The sequence below is a fragment of the Acipenser ruthenus genome, chromosome 26 (assembly GCF_902713425.1).
Source record: "Acipenser ruthenus chromosome 26, fAciRut3.2 maternal haplotype, whole genome shotgun sequence".
NCBI classification, from domain to species: Eukaryota; Metazoa; Chordata; class Actinopteri; order Acipenseriformes; family Acipenseridae; genus Acipenser; species Acipenser ruthenus.
The window spans coordinates 8,232,454-8,242,796 of record NC_081214.1 but is presented as its reverse complement, the minus strand read 5'-3'; the positions used below and the strand labels follow the sequence as shown (position 1 = coordinate 8,242,796).

Below are 10,343 nucleotides of genomic sequence, written 5' to 3'. Positions count from 1 at the left end.
CGCAGTGGCACTGGAACCATTTTTATAGTGGGGGTGCTGAAAGCCATCTAACGAAACTGTAACCCCTGTATATGACGGAAGCAGGTGCACAGCGCTTCAGTCCAGTTCTGTAATTTTTAAATACCACTGCAGTGCTTAATTGCAGTGCTTAATTTGTAAAGAAAGAGGTGCCGGGGCGCAAGCAATGACAATAAATAATAAATACGTTTATTTGAGAGTATTGTACGTACTAGTGTTAGATTTTATAATCACGTATTCTACGTCATATACAACGCAGTAGTATGTGCAATAAAATAAATTAAAGGCAAATGCAGGACACAAAAAAAATCAATATGCCTGTATACATAGGCAGGTAACCTGTAGGGCAGAGGCGTTACGTGCCTATGCGGTAATATCTAGCTATATCTAACATTATCAGCGCTGTGAATGCAACAGAACTAATTCAATTTAGGCTAGTTGTTATTATTATTTGTTTATTTAGCAGACGCCTTTATCCAAAGTGACTTACAGAGACTAGTCTGTGAACTATGCATCAGCTGCAGAGTCACTTACAACAACGTCTCACCCGAAAGACGGAGCAGGGACTTGCTCAGGGTCACACAGTGAGTGACCTCCTGGTTTCAACCCCTTTTCTTTAACCACTGGACCACACAGCATCCTAGCCTGTTATCTTGGTTTGTTTTTATTCTCTATTAATTATATTCTATTCATTGAAAAAAAGGCAAGAGAGAACCAGACCGTTATTATGTTTAATAAAGACTCTGTCTCAGGAGTTTCCTGACTGCACTAGTGTGTGATGCTCATCTCTGTGTCTGTGTTCTTCCCCTGCAGTAGTGGCGTCGGACGGGGTAAACAGGACATTACTGCCCCCACCCCCCTGGGCTCCCTGAGGGTGAAGAGGTACAACACCCACAACGTGCACAGCCCGACAAGCTCCACCTCCGTGCCCAACCCGAACATCTGAGCCACCCCCTCCCAGCCAGCCATGGAGAGATGACGTGTACCCTACCAGCACACTGATCAGCCATCGCCATTCCACCAGCCCCACCTTCCCCCTCCGTACACCGACAGGGGAGTTTAATTAACTCAGACACAGACACCCCCCCCCCCCCCCCCCCCCCTCCATTTTCTTCTAACGGTGGCTCCACTATTAAACCAGATGAGAAGTTCATTTAGAATGGTTTCATTATCTTGTACTATTATTATTACTGGAATATTTTAATCTGTTCGGTGTGTTGTATTTTGATTCTAACCTTGTTTAACCCACACTTCTGTTTGTCCATGTAAAAAATAAAGAGAGTGAGGTTTCCCTCTTGTGTAAATGTCTTTTTAGAACTACAGTGACAATCGGAGGTTTCTTCCCAGAATGTTAGGGATGTGTTCTGCTTGCTATTGCTAAAGGTGAGCTCCTTCACGCTCAGTGTGTCTGTGTAGCCACATCTAGTCTGGGGCAATTGGAAAACAGCAAGGGAAGTATATATATATATATGTGTGTGGGTTTCTGTGTATATAGCAAGATTATTGCACTGTTTCTCTTAGGGAGTCCAGCTAATGGACACAAAGTTTTTGCTAATGTACCTTTATGAAATGTATTCTTATTCTTATTTCTTAATTAAAAAATGTATTTAAATGATGTTTTTGTGTCACTTCTTTGAACTCATTTAGGTTCAGAATGGGAATAGCTTTTGTTACTTGGATATTCCTCCGGCATTTCTTATGAATCTGTGGTTGTTATTTTAAACTTGTATAAACTTGTATTATTTAGATTCTAACTGCCATTGATTCAATTTAAGTATAACACTTAAGGGGGAAAAAAATTATTTTCAGTGCATTAAGTTGATTCCTGTAACAGCCTTAAACTTAAGAAACATACTGAAATGTGTGCAACTGGTCCCTGGTTTTTTAACAGAAGGATTAGTGCTGCTTGTGCTTGGGGTTTGATTTCCACCAAGTGATTCGTTCTGTTCAGCGACGGGCTTCTGTTCTGTGCTGTCAATGCACTCTTTATAGGGCTTGTTTATGCAAACTGTACTGTGTCGTTTTATTGCAGGGTAAAAAGATTTGTGTGTGTTATATGAACATATGTTAAAAATCCAAAGCTTCTGGAAGTGTTTGATTTGTTAAATAGAACACGCTTTCACCCTCTCCTGCCCTGCACGTGTGTGGAAATAAAAGCCTGATGAAAACACATGATTAAAAAATAGGTAAAAGAGAGTAAAACCTGTAACTGGAGAAACAACCACCCTCTTCCCCAGCTGTGTCTTGTTCAACTGAACCATTCTTACATCACATCTTTACAGGGCTGATGCTTTTAGACAGTCAGAGATTTTGCTGTATATCGCAAAAGTTGGTGAAATAAATGGAAGTAAGAAATAATGTCAATATGCTGCAACATAGTTTTTAAATTTTGCACAAACAAAATGATTTCAAAGTGAATTGCTCATTACTAACTGGAATAAGAGACGTGCTTTGTCTATTCCCTTTATCGGTGTATCATGCTTGTCTATGTGTCTTATAGTTTTCCTACAGAATTTATGGTTTGAAGTTCTGGATGATCTTTGATTTCTCTAGGTATCTTATTTGATACCTAGAGAAATCAAGCAGTGTGGAGTAGTGGTTAGGGCTCTGGAATCTTGACCGGAGGGTTGTGGGTTCAATCCCCGGTGGGGGACACTGCTGCTGTACCTTACTACTTTACCTAGATTGCTCCAGTAAAAACCCAACTGTATAAATGGGTAATTGTATGTAAAAATAATGTGATATCTTGTAACAATTGTAAGTCGCCCTGGATAAGGGCGTCTGCTAAGAAATAAATAATAATAATAATTTGCCTGTGCTTTTCTGCAATGCTTGGCTTTATCTCCCTCTTCTGGTAAAACTCTGCAAGTGCAGACAGCCTTTCAAATCAGATCTTATGAAAAGTATTGTGGAATTCATAAGCATACTTGTTGGGACTAACTGGTTTATTACAATTACTGGGGAAGCATCCTTTTCTTTTGAGGTGTGGAATTCAAATGGTCTTTTGAGGTGTGGAATTCAGGTGGTCTAAACTAAAATGGCATCTCTCTGCACTGGAAAGGGAGGCTGGCGCTTTAGAAACAGCAAGCTGTGGATTCCAGTCTCACAATGACTTGAGCCCTGAATAAGTTTCATTACAATTGGAGAAATGGTTCTCTAGGCCTATAAATAAGGATGATGTATGCATGCTTCCACAAGGGGGCAGGGTTTCCTGAGGTTTCACATAACTGCTTCTATCCAAGTGTATCAGGGTGGAGGTTGGGAGTGAACCGGCGACCCGGGTTAGGGAAAGGATTAGGGTTAGGGTTAGGGTTAGGGAAAGTATTAGGGTTAGAGAGGGTTAGGGTTAAGGTTACCTTGTGTAAAACAATGTACACATTAATTACATTGTAACTATGCATAATAACACTGTAATTATGTGTAAGTACACATGTATTTACTAAGTAACTACTCTGTAAATACACAGTAATTAGAGACACTTAATGTAAAGTGTTACCCATACAATAAAATAAAGAAAAATGAACTGAATATTACAGAGACACACTGTAAATGTTGGCGTGCAGACTCATTATGAGAATGGAGAATTGTTTGATACGTTAATACTCACATTGTCCCTTTAGTCAGTCACTACCAGTTACAGTTGACAAACAAGGTGCAAGGAAGAACGTCACATCCCATCTTTCCGTGAGAGCTGAATCAATGGGAGAGAAAGACCTTGAGATTATATAAACTAAATATGGAAAGGTCACTGTTATTCTCTGCTGCCTTCACGTACAAAGCCACGCCAAGGTTGCTTTCAGAGGTATATGTGTTCCACACACAGACATTGTAACTTCATGAAGACCCCATAGACATTATACAGTATGTGTGCACAGTGTGTGCAGAATTACACCCAGGTCACATGACAGCTAAGAGAAGTGCATTCAATCCCAGCACATCAAAGAGGATCAGTGAAAGACAGAGCATACACAGAGAAGCCAATGTAAATTCAAATAAATAAATACCTGACTCCCACTCACCTCCTGTTACTCAGTTGCAAGTGACAGTGGTCTGTTGCCTGATTGCCTTTCAGGCTTTGTTACAAGCGTCTTCTTATCTCCTTCCCAACACACACTGCTGCGGTTCCAAGGCCTGCTGCAGCTTCATGGGTTTGCTTTGGCCTCTGAAAGTCAAAAGCACATTTATTGGAGCTCTCCGGTAAAGGCCTGGGCTGGGGGGCTGGGGGGCTGGGTGGCTGGATGAATGGGTGGGTGGCTGCGTGGATGGGGGGGCTTTCTTCACAAAAGCTGAGAAGCAGGGCAGGATGCTTACAATTGCTCCCATTCCATCCCCTTAGTTTTCTATACTAGAAAAGGATAAAGCAGCAGAAGCAAATTGTATTGCGTCGTTTATAGTACACTGTGCAACTAGCTGCCACAATGTAATCATTAGGTGATTGCAATGCAAAATCAGCTGAAACACGGCCACAGCTCCAGTATGCTTTAGTTTATAATACGGTGATACCATCATTTTGATTGAATTCAGGCCCATATGTGTATATATTACTACTGGAGAAGCTGCTCAGCTTCATCTCAGCTTATCTATAAGCTGAGATGAAACTTTTTGGAAGTGAAAATTTTAATTTGTAGTCACAAAAATTACGCCTCGTAATATTAAGAAACGTTGGCCTAATCAATATACCTGTATTGACAGTTAAAATAATCGGAACATGTAAACTCTTTTCACAGTGGTTTGCCCCAGTCTTTCATACCGTTGCTGTTTGATTCTACCTCTTTGTGATTGCCAAAAGATCTAATTTTTTTTTATTATTATTTTCTCAACACAGGACAAAACAGGTTTGATTCCGTTAAAGGAGTGCCACTGGATTTCAATGTGAACTCCTATCAGGCTGCTTTAACATCTGGAAAGAGCTTCTTTATGACCAAGGTGGGGACTCAGCAATCCTTTCCATGTGATGAACCGACTGCAATGCAGGTGTTCAGAGTGGGGTCTGACAGCACGTGCGTGGCTGGGCCTCCAACCTGTAATGGACCTCTTCCTGCCAATACGGACGCCAGGTGAAGCTGGACAGCAACATACTTTTGCACTTTCTTATTAGAGGAGAACATGTTATTAAAAAAAAGGTTACTCAAAACTGAAATGTTTGTGTTAAAGGACAAAAAACTGTAATGGTAAACTGAGTTTGGTTAATCGCTTATCACAATCCTACGTACAGCTCTGGCCAAAAGTTTAGCATTGCCCTATAGAATGAACTCATTTTGCATCATAAAGTCGAATGAAACCTGCTGAATCATGTTACATTAACATATTGAATTACATACCGCTTTGTAGTTTTCCATATACTTAATGAAAAACTGACAGAAATTAAAAAATGTGACATTTCAAAGTCTAACGTGAAATACTGTGCTGCTATTATGGCTTCCGGTAGACTTTTGCGATATCATTTTGTAGTTTCTTTGATTACATGATGATAAATAAAAGATCTAAATTGATCTAAATATCGTTTTTTTTTATTTTATTATGTCTCAATCCTAAAATTGTAGGTGATGCTAAACTTTTGGCCACAGCTGTAGAATACTCTTTTTCTCTGGCTTGCGTTTTTAATTTATTTCCCGTCAGTAACCAAACATCTGCTTCCACTAGTGACTGACACGTTTTGAGAAGCAGACACTGCTGAGGTGAAATGACTTAGGAAGTCTTTACTCTAGTGCAGTATCACACAGCATGTTTAAAAACTAAACAAAATAATAAATAGCTACCTAATGGAAGTGCATAAATAAGACGTTTCACTTTTATTAATAGAATTGTGTTTTCCTGTCCTCAATTTCAGAGTGAAATATGTTCTCTATGATCCTATCGCAAGCAAAAAAGTGGAAGCGGAGTCACAGTGGTCACAACCCATCCTCCTCACAAAGGGTACGTGCCAATGTGAAGCATTAGGGATCTGTTTCACCCCAATCAAAGCTGTAACCACAGATCCAGCAAAATCACAAAACTCAGTGTTTCTCACGAACCACAAACCCAGAGAAACGTGCCCAAGCAACAGCAGCATGCAAACAAGAGGGCAGCTAGTTAGAGAACATTCGAGCCCTGTTCAGAACGACTAAACAGAGTGCAGTAACCAGGACCCGAGACAGGCTAGGGACAGAGGATAGGAGACCCTGCTGTACTCAGAGAGTGGTGAGAGGATGGAACGGGTTACCTAGCCATGCTGTTGATGCTGAATCGCTGGGATCCTTTAAGACAAGACAACGTTTTAAGATAACCCAGCGACTAGGAACCAGAAAAGATGCGTAGGGGACGGGTAACTGAGATGGCATTTGTGAATAGTTTCCTTAAACAGCAGTTAGATATTGCATGCAGCTACTGAGCGCGTGTGTATGGTGTGTGTCTCTCTCTGTGCAGTGAAGGACCTGGTGAATATTGATGAGTCGTTTGGGAAGCGCTCCGGAGCGATGGTTGTCATCACCACGGTACTGACCTGCTTGACCGCCTTGCTGCTGATTGGCCTGATCACTGCACTCGCCTTGACCTGGTGAGCTGATAGGATCTCTCTCTCTCTCTCTCTCTCTCTCTCTCTCTCTCTCTCTCTCTCTCTCTCTCTCTCTCTCTCTCTCTCTCTCTCTCTCTCTCTCTCTCTCTCTCTCTCTCTCTCTCTCTCTCTCTCTCTCTCTCTCTCTCTCTCTCTCTCTCTCTAAAAAAACACATTGCTGTGTTATGCTGCCGTGGTAACAATAAAAAAAAAACACTGAGCCCTTGTTCAGGTATATTATTGAAATGACCAGGTGCTCTTATCACAGCAAGAGTAAGTCTCATCTGAATAAAAAAAAGGGTGCTGTTGGAGTTAAATTAAAATCCATTCCTCAGTTGATGCAATCCCTAGCTGGACCTTGTTACCATGAGTCAGCCACTGTGATGACTTCTTATATTGGATTTAGCCATTTAGCCATGTACCGTGTTAAAAGACTTTTCTGTAGTTCGAAGGAATAGGTCTGTACAGCCACATTCGAGGACTGACATTTCCACAACAATGATGGTCTTGGCAATACCACAAAAGTTACCCTGCTGCTCACAGTCTCTGATAATAATTCTCCTCATACCAGTTTTAGCTACATTGCTCTTGTAGATCTGCCTGTACTTCCTAGTTTGTTAAGTTACTAGCATTGCACAATAATGAGAAATAAGAGGAACATTGTTCCGAGTTGTCACACAATTTCTTGTTTGAAAATGCATTGATATTTAACCTGTGCGCAGTGGCACTGGAACCATTTTTATAGTGGGGGTGCTGAAAGCCATCTAACGAAACTGTAACCCCTGTATATGACGGAAGCAGGTGCACAGCGCTTCAGTCCAGTTCTGTAATTTTTAAATACCACTGCAGTGCTTAATTGCAGTGCTTAATTTGTAAAGAAAGAGGTGCCGGGGCGCAAGCAATGACAATAAATAATAAATACGTTTATTTGAGAGTATTGTACGTACTAGTGTTAGATTTTATAATCACGTATTCTACGTCATATACAACGCAGTAGTATGTGCAATAAAATAAATTAAAGGCAAATGCAGGACACAAAAAAAATCAATATGCCTGTATACATAGGCAGGTAACCTGTAGGGCAGAGGCGTTACGTGCCTATGCGGTAATATCTAGCTATATCTAACATTATCAGCGCTGTGAATGCAACAGAACTAATTCAATTTAGGCTAGTTGTTGTTATTATTTGTTTATTTAGCAGACGCCTTTATCCAAAGTGATTTACAGAGACTAGTCTGTGAACTATGCATCAGCTGCAGAGTCACTTACAACAACGTCTCACCCGAAAGACGGAGCACAAGGAGATTAAGGGACTTGCTCAGGGTCACACAGTGAGTGACCTCCTGGTTTCAACCCCTTTTCTTTAACATCTGGACCACACAGCATCCTAGCCTGTTATCTTGGTTTGTTTTTATTCTCTATTAATTATATTCTATTCATTGAAAAAAAGGCAAGAGAGAACCAGACCGTTATTATGTTTAATAAAGACTCTGTCGCAGGAGTTTCCTGACTGCACTAGTGTGTGATGCTCATCTCTGTGTCTGTGTCCTTCCCCTGCAGTAGTGGCGTCGGACGGGGTAAACAGGACATTACTGCCCCCACCCCCCTGGGCTCCCTGAGGGTGAAGAGGTACAACACCCACAACGTGCACAGCCCGACAAGCTCCACCTCCGTGCCCAACCCGAACATCTGAGCCACCCCCTCCCAGCCAGCCATGGAGAGATGACGTGTACCCTACCAGCACACTGATCAGCCATCGCCATTCCACCAGCCCCACCTTCCCCCTCCGTACACCGACAGGGGAGTTTAATTAACTCAGACACAGACACCCCCCCCCCCCCCCCCCCTCCATTTTCTTCTAACGGTGGCTCCACTATTAAACCAGATGAGAAGTTCATTTAGAATGGTTTCATTATCTTGTACTATTATTATTACTGGAATATTTTAATCTGTTCTGTGTGTTGTATTTTGATTCTAACCTTGTTTAACCCACACTTCTGTTTGTCCATGTAAAAAATAAAGAGAGTGAGGTTTCCTTCTTGTGTAAATGTCTTTTTAGAACTACAGTGACAATCGGAGGTTTCTTCCCAGAATGTTAGGGATGTGTTCTGCTTGCTATTGCTAAAGGTGAGCTCCTTCACACTCAGTGTGTCTGTGTAGCCACATCTAGTCTGGGGCAATTGGAAAACAGCAAGGGAAGTATATATATATATATATATATATATATATATATATATATATATATATATATATATATATATATATATATATATATATATATATATGTGTGTGGGTTTCTGTGTATATAGCAAGATTATTGCACTGTTTCTCTTAGGGAGTCCAGCTAATGGACACAAAGTTTTTGCTAATGTACCTTTATGAAATGTATTCTTATTCTTATTTCTTAATTAAAAAATGTATTTAAATGATGTTTTTGTGTCACTTCTTTGAACTCATTTAGGTTCAGAATGGGAATAGCTTTTGTTACTTGGATATTCCTCCGGCATTTCTTATGAATCTGTGGTTGTTATTTTAAACTTGTATAAACTTGTATTATTTAGATTCTAACTGCCATTGATTCAATTTAAGTATAACACTTAAGGGGGAAAAAAATTATTTTCAGTGCATTAAGTTGATTCCTGTAACAGCCTTAAACTTAAGAAACATACTGAAATGTGTGCAACTGGTCCCTGGTTTTTTAACAGAAGGATTAGTGCTGCTTGTGCTTGGGGTTTGATTTCCACCAAGTGATTCGTTCTGTTCAGCGACGGGCTTCTGTTCTGTGCTGTCAATGCACTCTTTATAGGGCTTGTTTATGCAAACTGTACTGTGTCGTTTTATTGCAGGGTAAAAAGATTTGTGTGTGTTATATGAACATATGTTAAAAATCCAAAGCTTCTGGAAGTGTTTGATTTGTTAAATAGAACACGCTTTCACCCTCTCCTGCCCTGCACGTGTGTGGAAATAAAAGCCTGATGAAAACACATGATTAAAAAATAGGTAAAAGAGAGTAAAACCTGTAACTGGAGAAACAACCACCCTCTTCCCCAGCTGTGTCTTGTTCAACTGAACCATTCTTACATCACATCTTTACAGGGCTGATGCTTTTAGACAGTCAGAGATTTTGCTGTATATCGCAAAAGTTGGTGAAATAAATGGAAGTAAGAAATAATGTCAATATGCTGCAACATAGTTTTTAAATTTTGCACAAACAAAATGATTTCAAAGTGAATTGCTCATTACTAACTGGAATAAGAGACGTGCTTTGTCTATTCCCTTTATCGGTGTATCATGCTTGTCTATGTGTCTTATAGTTTTCCTACAGAATTTATGGTTTGAAGTTCTGGATGATCTTTGATTTCTCTAGGTATCTTATTTGATACCTAGAGAAATCAAGCAGTGTGGAGTAGTGGTTAGGGCTCTGGAATCTTGACCGGAGGGTTGTGGGTTCAATCCCCGGTGGGGGACACTGCTGCTGTACCCTTGAGCAAGGTACTTTACCTAGATTGCTCCAGTAAAAACCCAACTGTATAAATGGGTAATTGTATGTAAAAATAATGTGATATCTTGTAACAATTGTAAGTCGCCCTGGATAAGGGCGTCTGCTAAGAAATAAATAATAATAATAATTTGCCTGTGCTTTTCTGCAATGCTTGGCTTTATCTCCCTCTTCTGGTAAAACTCTGCAAGTGCAGACAGCCTTTCAAATCAGATCTTATGAAAAGTATTGTGGAATTCATAAGCATACTTGTTGGGACTAACTGGTTTATTACAATTACTGGGGAAGCATCCT

General features: G+C 40.4%; 1 protein-coding gene across 1 annotated transcript in view; it reads left to right on the top strand.

The window, feature by feature from the left end:
- Positions 1-8,585, top strand: part of LOC117430474 (uroplakin-3b) — a 14,241-nt gene extending 5,656 nt beyond the window's left edge. Inside the window, exons 3-6 of the mRNA XM_059001710.1 lie at positions 4,808-5,075; positions 5,849-5,934; positions 6,424-6,553; positions 8,111-8,585. Coding sequence (XP_058857693.1) covers positions 4,808-5,075; positions 5,849-5,934; positions 6,424-6,553; positions 8,111-8,243 — 617 coding nt within the window. The 3' untranslated portion in view covers positions 8,244-8,585. The remainder of the gene's footprint in view (positions 1-4,807; positions 5,076-5,848; positions 5,935-6,423; positions 6,554-8,110) is intronic.
- Positions 8,586-10,343: the final 1,758 nt, after the last annotated feature.